Source organism: Apodemus sylvaticus, chromosome 8 (assembly GCF_947179515.1).
Source record: "Apodemus sylvaticus chromosome 8, mApoSyl1.1, whole genome shotgun sequence".
NCBI lineage: Eukaryota > Metazoa > Chordata > Mammalia > Rodentia > Muridae > Apodemus > Apodemus sylvaticus.
This window is the reverse complement of record NC_067479.1, coordinates 62,622,402-62,638,063: the sequence shown is the minus strand read 5'-3', so window position 1 is coordinate 62,638,063 and position 15,662 is coordinate 62,622,402. Positions and strand designations below refer to the sequence as shown.

General features: G+C 44.1%; 1 protein-coding gene across 6 annotated transcripts in view; it reads left to right on the top strand.

Moving 5' to 3' along the window:
• Window positions 1-15,662, top strand: part of Kif13b (kinesin family member 13B) — a 163,503-nt gene that overhangs the window by 86,619 nt on the left and 61,222 nt on the right. For all 6 annotated transcript variants that reach the window (XM_052191202.1, XM_052191201.1, XM_052191206.1 and 3 more), the window contains exons 12-19: window positions 623-733; window positions 2,166-2,300; window positions 6,832-6,962; window positions 9,401-9,487; window positions 10,851-11,041; window positions 11,511-11,721; window positions 14,122-14,284; window positions 15,426-15,572. In XM_052191202.1, coding sequence (XP_052047162.1) covers window positions 623-733; window positions 2,166-2,300; window positions 6,832-6,962; window positions 9,401-9,487; window positions 10,851-11,041; window positions 11,511-11,721; window positions 14,122-14,284; window positions 15,426-15,572 — 1,176 coding nt within the window. The remainder of the gene's footprint in view (window positions 1-622; window positions 734-2,165; window positions 2,301-6,831; window positions 6,963-9,400; window positions 9,488-10,850; window positions 11,042-11,510; window positions 11,722-14,121; window positions 14,285-15,425; window positions 15,573-15,662) is intronic.

Genomic DNA, 15,662 nt, shown 5'->3' with positions numbered 1-15,662 from the left:
GACTTGTCCGTGGAGCTGGCACAATAGCCTTTTCCTGTCCCATTACTCTTATTGTGGTAGGAAGGCAAGAAGCTTTGACATGGTCACAGCCATTACCATAATCATGTTTGTTCGTTTGTTTTCCTATTGAAGTTTATCCTAATTTTACGGTTCTTTAAGAATCTTGGGACTGCGGTTTCTGTATGTCCTTTATTTATGTCACCATGTGGTTGTTTCTCTGTCTTAAGACCAAGTGTCCAGCTTGCAGCATGCTCACATCTAATTTACATAGCTTTGAGTAAATTCTTGAAATCAACATTAGAAAGAGATTGAGATGAAGCATGCTTTTGAGTCTAGGGGTACAACCTACTGACATTAAAATCATTAGTCCTTGATAAATAGCTTGGAACTTGTAGCTCCTTAATGTGGTGAAATCCTCACAGCAGGTTGGAGGAAAGTCATCTTTCAGAATGTGCTGTAGTTGCTTCGGTAGGTCTGTAGTCCTCTGACCATGAGGACCACAGCCTTGCTGTAGGTAGGTGGAGAGCTCAGTGGCAGGTGACAGCTCTGTCCTTTCATATCCACCTGATTGTTCTCTCCTGGCACTGAGCAGTTGTTTCATGAGGCAACATTTTGTTTTTAGGCAATGAAATCTCCAGAGCTGAAAGATCGTCTAGAAGAATCTGAGAAACTCATCCAGGAAATGACTGTGACCTGGGAGGAGAAACTAAGGAAAACTGAGGAGATCGCGCAGGTTTGTGTTTGGGGAATTGTCTGTGGGACTCTGGTGGTGGTTGGTCTGTAGATGCCCTAGGGCCGCACTTAAGACAGTCAGTCTGAAGGTAAGATTTCATAGCGTCAGTAGCTTGTTTCCTGTAGGAGAAAGGATTAGTTTTGTGCTGGAGATTGAACTTGAGACCTCATGCATGCTAAGCAAGCACCCTACTACTGAGCTATGCATTTTTATTAAGAATTCATATGTGCATACAATGTTGATCACAGGCACTTCCCACTTCCTCCCCCTAACTCTGCTGTTTACATACTAGTAAATACATGAGCATTCACTGGGGCATGGTGACTGTCATAGTCAGGGTTTCTATTCCTGCACAAACATCATGACCAAGAAACAAGTTGGGGAGGAAAGGTTTTATTGAGCTTACACTTCCACATTGCTGTTCATCAGCAAAGGAAGTCAGGACTGGAACTCAAGCAGGTCAGGAAGCAGGGGCTGATGCAGAAGCCATGGAGGGATGTTTCTTACTGGCTTGCTTCCCCTGGCTTGCTCAGCCTGCTCTCTTATAGAACCCAAGACTACCAGCCCAGAGATGGCACCACCCACATGGGGTCCTCCCCCCTTGATCAATAATTGAGAAAATGCCCCACAGCTGGATCTCATGGAGTTACTTCCTCAACTGAAGCTCCTTTCTCTGTGATAACTCCAGCCTGTGTCAAGTTGACACACAAAACCAGCCAGTATGGTGACCTAACAGGCACCATACCCTTTAAGAAAACTGACTTTCCTTCCCTCAGTAGCCATCAGCCATCACTAATTAAGGGTAGGGACTCCTGAGCCCCTATAGCCTCCAGTTTGGAATGTTGACTGACTTGATCTTGTATGGACTCAGTCATAGCTCCAGTGAATTCAGGACTACAGAGGTCCTGCCATGACAAGGACACTGTTTCTCTTCGCTCCTTCCCAACTCCTAGTTCTTAACAATCTTTCTGTCTCTTCTGGCCCTTGTGGGGAGGGATTGGATACAGATGCCTATTTTTGCTAAGCCCTAATTTTTAACTTTTAAACTTATTTTTATGTTTTAAATGTACACTATTGTGGACCTGGTCAGTGGCTCTGATGGCTGTGACCTGAGAGGAGGTATTAAACTCTGTGTAACTCATGGTGGCACAGGTAGGAAAGGGAGTGTGATAAGGTGTAAAGGAGAAGACATGGGCAGCTTGAAAGGCCTTGTGAGCTTTCTAGAGGTATTCTGACCTTCACTCTAGCAAACTGGCGCTGGTTTATACATTTTGGAAAGAAGAGAAAAATATAATCATCTTTATGTCTCACAAGAATACTTTATTTTCAGGTAACATTAAAGGATAAAGATATGCTAGTGTTTTGACGCCGTCAGATCCTCTGTTGTGCTGCCTCTGTGCTGGGAATCACCACTTCTCTGGTGTGTTTGCAGGAGCGGCAGAAGCAGCTTGAGAGCCTTGGCATATCTCTTCAGACTTCTGGAATCAAAGTTGGGGATGACAAGTGCTTCCTGGTTAACTTGAATGCTGACCCAGCTTTGAATGAACTCCTGGTGTACTACTTAAAGGTGAATGTCCTGCCTTCACAGAGCTGGAGCACTCTGTGAGATATGGAGAACCATGGTCCTTACCAATTGCTTTTAATTCATCAATTGGAGTGGAGGACAGTCTTGGGTTTTGGGGATCAGTTATTGTTGTCTGTCCATGAGTGATGTCATTGAAGTGCTTATATAAAACAAATATTTTATTACTTCCTGCTTATAATATGTTAAATAATGTACCCACCATTATTTAACATAATTTGTAGGACATACTTTCTTAAACATAAGTGGAAAGTTCATACTTAGAGACACTTGATAGGAGATTGGTGTTTCCAATATCTTTTAGGAAAAAGTTAACAATTAAAATATCAATCTATTAAAAAAAAACAAAAAGGAGAGCTGATCACCTAGACATTAAGAGGATCAGAGTATGAAACAGAAAGCAAAACATTGAAGTACACATTGAAATCTGAAAACCCCAGAAGACTGAAGAACCAGGAAAGACCTTGAGCCTGACCCAGCAAGATGTGAAGTGCGCATTTCCCTAGAGCCTAAATTAATTACACATAGATTCTAGCCCATGGTCAGTACTACCAGAAACTGAGAGGTATAGTTTCTGCCTCTCATATACATGATTAATGGGATTAAGAAAGTAGAGTTGTCTTTGATGAAGTTACAGACAATTGTGAAGAAATTCATTTCTAAGAATACTCACATTGGCTAGTGTCCTTTTGCTTACTATTACTGTGATAAAGACCATGACCTAAGCAACTTGATGAGGAAAGGGTTTAATGTTAGTTTCCAGTCCATCATGAAGGAAGCCAGGATAGGAACCTGGGGGCAGAAATGGAAGCAGAGACTGTGGAGGTACACTGCTCACTGGCTTGTTCCCATGGCTGTCTTAGCTTGCCCAGAGGTGGCCTGGCCTTTCCACATCAACTGTTAGCCAAGAACACGCCCCATAGACTTGCCCCAGGAGGCAATTTGATGGAGTTATCTTCTCAGTTAAGAGGTTTCCTCTTCCCAAAGGGCTTTAGTTTGCTTCAGGTTGGCAGGTGATAAAAACAAACAAACACCAACCAAGCAGCACAGCTTGTTTCCTCCTTTTCATTGAGGAGATGCTGGAATAATTGCTTAGTGTCATTTTGATAAGTCCCCCTTTTTACTGAGTGTCTTATATGATGTTTGGCAATGCTGCGAGTTAAATAATGTCATTACACAAACACAAATGTGTGCAGATCTGGTGCATAGTGAAGGCTTTTCTGGTTCTTTATACACTGGAGGAGGTTGCCTCTGGCCAGCTTCCTGGGTTCATGTGAAGATTGAATATATAGGCAAATTTTATAGACAAAACACTGCAAGCTCTGCTGTGTTCCCTACTTCTCCCACACACGCTATTTTTCCCTATTCAAAGTAGTATGTTGGGTTGAAAAGAGGCTGCTCTTCCAGAAGATCCTGGGTTTGATTCATAGCACCCATATGGTGGCTTATAACTGTCTGTAACCACAGCCGGAAGCGGTGGTGCAGGCCTTTAATATCAGCAGTTGGGAGGCAGAGACAGGAGGATCTCTGAGTTCAAGGCCAGCCTGTTCCAGGACAGTCAGAGCTACATAGTGAGTGACCCTATATTAAGCAAAACAAAAAAAATCCAGCTGTCTGTAACTACTGTTCTGAGGCATCTAGTACCCTCTTCTGGCTTCCAAGGTACCCATACACATAAGATAAATAACAAATTTGAAATAATAAGTCTTCGCAGTTCCCATGACACTTTTGAACAGTAATGGCAGCTTTTTTTTTTATAGTATACTATGTACTATGTGTAGGCACATGTACACAATAGATGTGTGTGGTGTGGACATGCATGTGAAGATCAGGGATCAGCCTTGGGTGTGATGCTCATAAAAGACATATCCTTTGAGATAGTATCTCTCTTTGGTCTGGCATTCACCAATTAGTCAGGATTGCCTGGCAGGAGAGCCCCAGGAACCCTCCTGTCTCTGCCTTCTTAGATAGCAAGCATACCTGGCATTTGTATGTAGGTTCTAGAGTCAAACTCAAGTCCTCATGTTTGCAAGACAAGGAATGATCTCTCTCTTTCCTAACCCAGCATCTTAAGTTAGAACAGAGACTGCAGGCATGTGTGGGTGTCAGGAATATGCACAGTAGAATGGGAGTGAGGCACACTGACCGAGGTTCCCAGAGTCTGGAATTACTTCTATTTCAGAGACGATACAGTCCAAATTATAGGATGAACAGAAAATCAAAGCAAAATAACTCACACAAAAGCAACCTGGCTGATGTCTGTTCCATAAGTAAAGAGTTCAACAGGCAGCAACAGCTGTCTGGAAGGGGCTGTTGGAAAACTCAGAACATTGCTGGCTCCTTGTGTGGAGGAGCTGCTTCTCTTCCAGAATGGTCAGTGCAATTTGGGCTCAGTCTGAGGCAGTGCCAGACTCACCCGATGGCAAGACCATACTCATGACAGGGTGCATTCAGAGGGTGAGCTCAGTCCAAGAACGATCTCTTTTTAGAAAATGCCACTATGTGGGATGGGGGAATCTGAAGGCTGCACTTTAAGTCAGTTGGCGTGGATGCCACTTCAGATGTGGGGAGAGTCACCTTACCTCTAGGTGACTCTCCCCATATCATCTCTGATATCCTTCCTATGTTCAGGCTATAGGAGCACTCCTCTACAATGTGCCCCTCCATCTGTATTCTGCTGTACCTCATACTGTCAGCTTTTGGAATCCTTACACAGATAGAGACACAGTACAGTCCCTTGCTAGCTCACCCTATATCATCTTAATGCTGCTTTAGGTACTTATTAGATCACCTTTTGTGTATGTGTGTGTGTGTGGGGGGGGAGTGGGCAGAGCATGTTTCTGAAATTGTGTCTCAAGCTGACATTGAATTTAACAATCTTCCAGTCTCAGCTTCTGAGTGCTGGGATTATAGGCCTGTGTATACTTAGAAGATAGTCTTCGAGAAATTTCATCTTTTTTTTCTGCTGTTGCTTAGAGCACACAGTTGACTATGTCTTGTGATGGTTGAACCAGCTCTAAGAGCCATAAATAAGTTACAGTTCAAAGAGGAAAATAGCATTTGCGAAACAGAAACTCAGTAATGACTGGTTCTTAAGTGTCATGAGGGCTCAGAGCAGGTAGAAATGAGGATACCCCTGTCTTATACAGTTTCCATGCTAGTTGTGATGGTGGGTATTAGGTATTTTCTCTCCTCTGGGTGACAAAAATATAGACCAGATCAGACCAGATTAAAAGCAGATAAATTTAGGTTTATTAGGTGCTATTGCCGGGCTGGTTCATCTGTCCCAAAGAACGGGGCTAGGGAAATCTTGACCCTGGCTAAAGCAAGGAGGTTTTATAGACCTTCTGCATGTACACCATGAACAGGGACTGTGCTCGGGTAGGATCAGAAGCTGGACACGTGGGCAGGCAGTGGGCAGGTTGGCTGTGTCAGAATGGAGGCTTGCATTGACTGCCAGGAATGCAGAACTGAGCTTTTTGAGCCATTCCTTTCTTCAGTTTTTCAGCATGGGTGGGGTTGGGAGAGGGAGGGCAGACAGGGTTTCTGAGCTTGTACAAGGGAGAACAGTGGCCTTGAGCTGAGCAGTGGGCAGGGAGCTCTTTTCAGCGTCAGGGTAGGAATTAACTTGGGGCAGCCTGACAGTGATGAGGTAGCTGGTCCAGTTCTGAAGATATGACACTAAAAGATAGAGGGATTAGAGAGATGGATCACTGGGTGCTCTTCCAGAGGACCTGGGTTCAATTCCAAGCACTCACATGGTAACTCACAATTATCTGCAACTCCAGTCCCTCAGGATCTGTAGTCATCTTGTGGACAACACAGGCCCTGCCTGCCCATGGTGGACAGACATATATGCAGGCAAAACACATGTATGCTTGAATATTAAAGAAAAAAATCTTAAGGAAAAAAAAGACTCTGAAATTAGACCACATGTGGAGGTCAGCAGACAACTTACGGAAGTCAGCTCTCTTCCTGCCATGCTGGGTCTGGGGATTGAACTCAGGGTGATAAGCTTGGCACAGGTACCCTTACCTGTTGAGTCATCTTGCTGGTTCCCACATGCTTTCTTTAAACAGTCCTTAATCTTTGTAATTGTCTCATTTTGATTGAGACCAAATAGTTTTGTGTGCCCCCCCCCCCCAAGAGTCTCAGGCAGCCATAGCTGGCTCTGAGGCAGCCCACAAACTCCTGATCCTTCTTTCTCCACCTACAAACTGTAGTTTTCGGTCCGTATTTTGATATATTCTTGATACATAGCTTAAGCTCTGAGAGTGGTATAAAATATTTAGAATCTAGATGGTAACAAATAGCAAGTGTAAACAGACATGAATATAAACTTTTATTTTGAGCTTAAGTAAGACAGTGACTAGAGGGATATTGCTTCTTGTAGGGAATTAGATCTCAGGTATGACCTTTGGGAGCCACCATCCATTTGCTTTCAGAGTGTGTGGCTGAGGCCTCTGAGTGAAGCTGATCTTAACAGTATTCACAGTGAACTCTGCTTCTTTCTTAGGAGCACACGCTGATAGGATCAGCCAATTCTCAGGACATCCAGCTCTGCGGGATGGGCATTCTCCCTGAGCACGGTATCATAGACATCATGCCCGAAGGCCAGGTCATGCTGACTCCTCAGAAGAATACCAGGTGACATGCTTAAGTTAGTGTGAATTACATGAGGTGCAGGCCTCCTAAAGTCACCCTGTTATGTGCCATACCCTTTCTATTTGATCTTAGCATCAATCACATTCCCACTGCCCACTCCTATGTTGTCATTTAAAAAAAGATTTACTTACTTTTTAACTGTGTATGTATATGTATTATGTGCATATGTATGGGGATTTGCATATGGGTGCAGGTTGTCAAGGAGGCCAGAGGTGTCAGATTCTGTGAAGCTGGACTTACATGTGGTTGTGACCACAAGTGACTATAAGCCGCCTGATAGGGGTACTGGGAATCGAACTCAAGTCTTTTGTAAGAGTAATATATGTTCTTAGCCATTCCAGCTCCTTCACTGTATCTTGTTGTGAAATTTATCCAGGCTGCTTCCATTTCCTGCACAGCTGGTAGGCTCACCTCTGGTTTGGGTAGGAAGTCACTTCTCTTCTGCTCTGCCATTCTTTTAACTTGTCAGGTCCCATTTGACCCTTAGGAGTACCCTGTTAGCTACACTTTTAATGATGGAAGTAATTCCCTAACCCTCTGTCATACAAAGCCCAGTTCTACCCCAGGTCATCCTGACACCCCATCATTGTCACATGCAGTCATTCCATATATTGCCCCCAAGTCTGAATGACAAATCTTTAAGGGTTCAACTTAGGATAACTTCCCAGTAGTCTTTGGGTGGAGGATATGGACAGAAGTTTTCCAGAACTTGAAGTTCTTGTTAAAGATGCAATTTTGTTGCCAGCAATAAATGCTGCCAGTTGTTCTCCTTGGCAATAGGCTCCCCCTGTTCACTGCTCACCAGGAAGACTGAAGTGCTGCTTTGTGTGTGTCAGGGCATCTTTGTCATAAAACAGTTGCGCTTTCTGGAAACTTCTCATCCTATCAGTTGTGATAGTAAAGGTGTTCTGTGCTTAGGGGTCAAGGTTTACTCAGGGTTTGTGCAGTGCCATACTGCTTGGTCCTAGGACAGTCCAGTGGAACATTTCTCTCTGATGAGATTGTGCGTGTAGCTTCAAGGCTCCAGTTTTGAGTGTCAGCACAGGGGACAGGCTGCTGATCAGTGTGATCTATATGAGACTTAGACAGGATAGCAGTCAGGCTAATAACTGGCATAGTCCGTATGAATGTCAGCTCGGCCTCCTGTGATTCTTTGTTAACTCATTGTATTTGAAGAATGGTACCATAAAGCTTTAGGTGTGCTAAGTTTAGCACATCACAACTCTCTTTGAGCTTGTGCTTTGAGTGACCATACAGACAGAAGCTAAAGGGTAAGTTTTAGTGTTTAAGAATTCATATGGGGAGCAAGGTTTGAGTGGAAATAAGAATTTGTATGGCTGGAGATGCGTAGGAAATCATGGAAGCGTAAAGCAAGGTAAGAGCATAGCTTTGTCAGCGGTGGTGGCTAGTACTGAGGAGACTGAGGCAGAAGGGCCATGAGCTCAAAGCTTACATAGTGAGAGCCTGTCTCAACAAACCTAACAAGGTTTAGAGCTGTACAGAACTTAAAGAAACTCAGACACTGAGTTCAGCAGGCTCTGCAGAGGAAATGGAATACAGAATAGTTTAGGATTGGGAAGAAGACTAGAGGCTGGAGAGGGTGGGACCTTGTCTCTTGATAAAACAATAAACAGTTCCCCCGTGGAGGAAGAGTTGATCATGTTTAGTGTACAGAAGAAGAAATCCAGTTTTAGAGGAGCTGAGTTTCCCTGAAAGAGGAGGAGGAGAAGCTTCCCCTTTTCCCTTGTGAAAGAAAGGGAAGACCTTCCTGTCAAGTTAAAGACTTTGTACTTGACAGCCACTTCTCAGCCTATGAGTCACTCGGCAGGACTGAGGCGTGGGGCTGGTATCCTGGGAACATGCACAGGCATAGTTTGCTGCTTGTTTCCCATGCCTTCAAATTCCTTCCATGCTAGTGTTCTACCCACCATGTTTATTGTGGAAGTCTGCTCTATTGAACTAAACAGCACGGCTAAACTGAAGCCACGTCTCTGGATTGAAAGGATGTGAAGATGGTCTGTGCCATGGGCAGAGTTCCTGGAGATCTCATGTTGCATCCCTGATCTTGGCCGCTGTTTCTAGAATCTGGCCACTCGACTGACTCTTTATCCACTGGGTTGGCTGGGCTCTGTTTCATTGCTCAGTCTTTCATTGTTACCTGTTATGGCTCCATATTTACCCCTCGCTACTGTCTATGGTGGTCAGAGTTTTAAGAAACATTGATTTTTAACAGTGTCATCGGTGAATGTGTAGAAAACTGGAATAGTATTGCTTAATATCATCAGTATTTGAGGTAAGTGAGTAAAGATGTAACTGCAAATATTTAAATTCACCAAGGGCAGGCTTTCTTTGAGGAAATTGAAGGTAGTAGAAGCAGAGTGTGTGGTAATCCTATTCATGCTGTCCTCTCTGCCCCACAGAACATTTGTCAACGGGTCTTCTGTCTCCAGCCCCATCCAGCTGCACCATGGGGACAGGATACTGTGGGGAAACAACCATTTCTTCAGGTATGACACTGCTCACACCCTGAAGGATGGGAGACCTGTTCTGAAACAGAAGAGTCATGCTAAGTGTGAGCAACATAAAATGACACCTTGTTATGTGCGTGCTCATGCTCCTATGATTATGTTGTATGCATAGCTTATATGTTTGTTTATATGTATGTGAACCCTGGGGGCTTAGAATGTCCAGTCTCCTCATAAAAGTACTAAGATTTTGTACATTTCTTTTTCTTCCCAGTGTAAGATCTGGTACCAGAACTACTTCGTTTTTTTCTGATGGGTTTGCTTTCTCCGTCTGTCAGTCATCTCTCTGTACACACTGCTATTTTTCTTGTCTGAAAACACAGTAGTAGAAAAGCTGGATGTAATTTCCTTTTCCCAAAAGGAGGTTGTTGGTTTCTTTCAGCTTTCAGTGAGTTTCAGCACACCAGACACTGATGGCTTGAAGCAGGTCATGTATTCTGAGATGAGACACAATGAGAAGTTCTGGGGAGAGCTGCTAGAGTGAACTGTGGCTGTGGTCTCAAGAAAGGCCATGGCTGTGCTCTACTGTTTTCTTGGCATTTCCCCATGGCTTAGCTGTGCCCCTGCAGCCATGAAAGAAGCATGCAGCTCATAGGGACAAAGGGCTGTAAAGGAAGTAGCATTAGCTTACAGTCCTCGTCAGGGCACTAGAAATCTTCCACTTAGTCCCCTTGTAGCCTCTGTCCAGTAACTGCAAAAGAGGCTGCAAAGAAAGGTTCTCACCCGTGTCTACAACACTGTTTCCCAAACATGACTGCTATTGTGTTGCATGGTAAGGCAGACTGGCCGCTGTAGAATTCAAAACCTGGTCTCTTCTCTTTGTCCTTGGCCAATGTGCTTCAGCTGTCAAATGGGCTTTTCTCATAACTGTTGCTGATCCTTACCTGTATGCTACTTGCTGTTTGAATTTAGAGGAAAGATTAGATGGATGCAAGCTTATGGGGAATGTTTTCGTTTTTGCTCTTCACACTGAAGTATTGCTAACTGACCTTGAGGTCCCCAGATGGTCCTGTATGGCTTTGTGTGCACTATGGTGTTTTACTTCTAAAGTCTCTAGAAACTGGTCACCATGTTTAGTTCTCCATCCTGAGGTGGTCCTCAGCTTTTCTGTATCACCCAGCTTGTGTGGACTCTGCTGTAACCTCAGGTATACACGTGGATGTCTTATGTCTGCTCCTAGAATATGAAGCTATACTAGTCCCTTGGTATACACGTGGATGTCTTATGTCTACTCCTAGAATATGAAGCTATACTAGTCCCTTGGCCGTGAGCAAATGGCAGTAAGTAAGGAATGGGATCAGTAAGTAACCTTGTTAATTTACAATGTCTCTTATTTCACCCCAAGACTCAATCTGCCAAAAAAGAAAAAGAAAGTGGAGCGAGAGGATGAGGAGCGTGAGGCATCCCTGAAAAACGAGAGCAGCTCTGAGCAGCTGGATGCTGACGGTGACTCCTCCAGTGAGGTGTCCAGTGAGATCAACTTCAACTTCGAGTATGCACAGATGGAGGTGACAATGAAGGCTCTAGGCAGCAATGGTGAGCACAGGCTGTGCTTGCGGGAGGAACTGAGTGTGCTTCTGAGACTTTCCCTTGATGACCTCTGAACTCTGTGCCCTTGGCTATAATCGATTGTATTTGCAGAACATTCACTTTCTCTGATGTGATGATAAATCACTGCAAACTTGTCCTCATGGGTGGAATGTCCTAGGTTTCAAGTGTGACTGCCATTGGCTTCTTCTTATATTTCTGGAGCAATTGCCACAACCTAAGTTTCACACAGAACATATTGTAGCCCTGTTTTGTTTTGTTTTGTTTTGTTTTGTTTTGTTTTGTTTTGTTTTTGCAGACAGTGTGAAATCTATCTAAAGTATGTAACACAAGTAACCGACAGTAAGAAAGCCAATTGCCTCAGATGGCATTGGGTTGTGGCAGTTTGAATGGTGGATGTCTGAAGTGTATCATTCTTTCCTATCCATTATGCTTCTTCTTTTCCACACATGTTCAGACCCAATGCAGTCCATACTGAGCAGCCTGGAACAGCAGCATGAGGAGGAGAAGCGGTCTGCTCTGGAGCGCCAGAGGCTCATGTACGAACACGAACTGGAACAGCTCCGAAGAAGGCTGTCTCCTGAGAGGCAGAACTGCCGCGGTGTGGACCGGCTCTCCTTCCACTCACCCAGTGCCCAGCAGCGCTTGAAACAGTGGGCCGAGGAGAGGTAGGTGTGCAGGACGGCCTGATTTGGGTAGCTCTTGTCCTCCCACCCTGGGACGTTCTGGATGGGAATCCTAGGCAATGCTTGCAGAGAATAACATCTCCAGGAGTGTTACAGCCGGAGACAGCGGCTGCTCCCCTCCCCTCCTCCTGCCTGGGCTGCTTTCCCACCTCTCTCTTCTCCTTACTTCCTCTCTTTCTCCTCTCTCACTTTTCTTTGGTTTTTGTTATTTTGAAACAGTCTTATATAAGTTGGCTTTGCAATCACTCTGTAGCCTAGACTGGCCTGGAACTTAATCCTCCTGCCTCAGCACCCTGAGCACTGTGATTGCAGGTCTCTGCTTACATGCTGCCTATCTCTGTCTTTTCCCTTCTCCCTGTGTCTCTATCAGCACCAAGGATTGAACCCATGGCCTAGAGTATGCTAGGCAGGCACTCTACCACACACTGCAATCCAGCTCTTCCGCTCTCTCTCTTTTAAAGATTTATTTATTTATTTATTTATTTATTTATTCATTCATTCATTCATTCATTCATTCATTCATTCATTTAATGTATATGAGCACACTGAAGCTGTACTGATGGTTATGAGCCATTGTGGTTGCTGGGAATTTGAATTCAGGACCTCTGCTCATTCCAGTCTGCTCCTCTTGCTCCCTCCCTGCTTTGGCCCAAAGATTTAGCTATTATTATTTCTAAATACAGTGTAGCTGTTCCCAGATGCACCTCTTTACTGATGGTTGTGAGCCACCATGTGGTTGCTGGGATTTGAACTCAGGACCTTCGGAAGAGCAGTCATTGCTCTTAACCATTGAACCATCTCTCTAGCCTGCAATCCAGATCTTATTTTTCATTTTTGGAAAGATGGGAATTGCTGGTACATTTGGGTTTCTTTAAAACTGCCCATGTTATCTGCATTTGTGATGCACATCCCTAATCCAGCACTTAGGAGGCTGAGGCAGGCAAGTTCAAGGACAGCCAGGGCTACATAAAGAGAACCTGTCTCAAGAAAACTATCACTGATTTCACCTTACACCAGTCAGAATGGCTAAGGTAAAAAACTCAGGAGACAGCAGGTGTTGGCGAGGATGTGGAGAAAGAGGAACACTCCTCCACTGCTGGTGGGGTTGTAAGATGGTACAACCACTGTGGAAATCAGTCTGGAGGTTCCTCAGAAAACTGGACATGAGACTTCCAGAGGACCCTGCTATACCTCTCCTGGGCATATACCCAAAGGATTCCCCGGCATGCAATAAAGACACATGCTCTATTATGTTCATAGCAGCCTTATTTATAATAGCCAGAAGCTGGAAAGAACCCAGATGCCCCTCAAAGGAGTAATGAATACAGAAAATGTGGTATATTTACACAATGGAATACTACTCAGCAATTAGAAACAATGAATTCACAAAATTTTTAGGCAAATGGTTTGATCTGGAAAATATCATCCTAAGTGAGGTAACCCAATCACAAAAGAATACACATGGAATGCAATCTCTGATAAGTGGATATTAATTAGCCCAGAAGCTCTGAATACCCAAGGCACAAATTGCATAACAAATAATTCCCATGAAGAAGTATGGAGATGGTCCTGATCCTGGAAAGGATCGATCTAGCATGGGAAGGGAATATAAGGTCAGAGAAAAAGGAGGGAGGTGATTGGAGAAGGGATGGAGAGAAGAAGGTTTATGGGACATATGGGGAGGGGGATCCGGGAAAGGGGAAATCATTTGGAATGTAAACAAAGAATATAGAAAATAAAAATATTAAAAAAAAAAAAGAAAAGAAAACTATCACCAACAAAATACCATGTCAGATACTGCTCATTTCTAGTCTGTGTGGCCTTTGGCTTAAATAAAGACTATTTTACCACTGTATCATGCTTTAGATTCTGAAGGTTGGTAGATTTTTATTTTTAAAGGGGGAAAGAAAGTTGCTATCTGGACTGATGAGGTGAGGTAGGTACCGCATGATGCTAACATGATGCAGAGTACCAGCTTGATCTCTTATGGCCTAATTAGCATGGCACTAAATGCCACCTCCTATGGTCCAGAGTGCAGCACTAACCTCCTGTTACTCCAATCTGCATACAGGCATCATCCCTGCCTGCTGGAGACTGACAGGCATGTAGAGTCTCCAGTCCTACTGCGAGGATCTTGACTTGATCAGGATGCTTTGTATTTCATACGCAGTTGAGTTTGTAGAGCCCTGCACCTACCTGTGGCCAGCTTGCTATGCAAGGAGTGCTGTGCTTGTGACATGGTCCAGAGACCAGTGTGTGCATGGGGCGGGGTCTGCAGAAGAGAGTTGTGAATGAGCTGATTGTGACCGTGCTCTCCATATGCTGGTTTGTGTGCTATTACTACCTGCTTCTATCAGTCCTGTTTTTTATTTTATCTTAAAGAGAAGCTACATTGAATAACAGCTTGATGAGGCTGAGGGAGCAGATTGTAAAGGCCAACCTGCTGGTACGAGAAGCTAGTTACATCGCAGAAGAGTTGGATAAAAGAACCGAGTATAAAGTTACCCTCCAGATTCCAGCCTCCAGTCTGGATGCCAATAGGAAGGTGAGGCATCTGCTATCCTAGAGGCTGTACTGGGTTCTACCCTTGTGACAGGACTAGTGGGAAGCTATTTCCTTCAGTTGTCTGAGTTGTATGTGTCTCTGTGTGCACATGCTTGTGTGTGTCTATTAGCTGCTAGGCATATACTCCTTGCTCCTTTGGGCCAGTCCTTTCTTCATACCTTCTTTTTGTTGTTATTTGAGACAAGGCCTCAAATTCAAGGCAATCCTCCTGCCTCAGCTTCCCAAGTTCTGGGAGTACAGGTATGAGCTACCACACCTTCTTGGATTTTTGAATTATAATTTATAATAGTTAAGGCTGGTCTTGAACTCTGCATCTTCCTGCCTCAGCCCCCAGAGTGAAGTATTATAAGTATTTCCACCACACTGGAAATGTTACTGGTCTAGAAAACATGCTGCAGTGGCACTTGGTATATATGCAGTGTTGTACTGGCTCTTCCTGGTTGTCTGTCCTTTTAGTCATTTGGAGGAGGAAACTTAAAACATGTTTTGCCCTCAAATGAATAACTGGGGCACCCTAGATAATTTACTCTTGAAGACATTCCGTGTGGCTACTCTTAGAAGTTTACTTTTTTAAAAAAAGATTTATTTTCTTAACGTATTCAGGTGCTTTGTCTATATGTATGCCTGCAGACCAGAAAAAGACATCAGTTTGTAAGCTGCCATGTGGGTGCTGGGAAGCAAACCTTGGACTCTAGAAGAGCAGCCAGTGTTCTTAACCACTGAGCCACCTCTCTAGCCCAAAGTCTGCTTTCTTAGCATTAAGGTCCTATTCATTTAAACAAACAAACAAATCACCAGTTAGGGGGATTAAGAATAGCTCATTGGGTAAAAGGTGCTTGACATAGCCTCTACTACACATGTGTGCATACACACACACACACACACACACACACACACAGAATATATAGTAAAAAACCCCACACTTTTGAAAAAGTTTGTTAGTTTGGAGTGATGAGCCACTCCTGTAATTCCAGCATTTAGGAAGTAGAGGCAGCAAAGAACAGAGGAAGAAGATCAGGAGATTGAGGCTAGCTTAGGCTATGAGATAGATCCTGTTTCAAAAGAAAGAAAAAGGAAAAAGTCTCAGCTAACTTTGCCTTGTTGGCATCTCCTGTCTGCAGCGAGGCTCTCTCCTCAGTGAACCTGCCATCCAGGTGAGAAGAAAAGGGAAAGGAAAGCAGATTTGGTCTTTGGAAAAGCTGGAAAACAGGCTTTTGGATATGAGAGACCTCTACCAGGAGTGGAAGGAGTGTGAAGAAGACAACCCGGTAAGCTGCTGAACAACTGCTTCCCGTCGTCTGAGAAGGAGCCGCACCATAACTGCCCTGCTCTGGGGACATTGAATGCTTTCCCAAGTT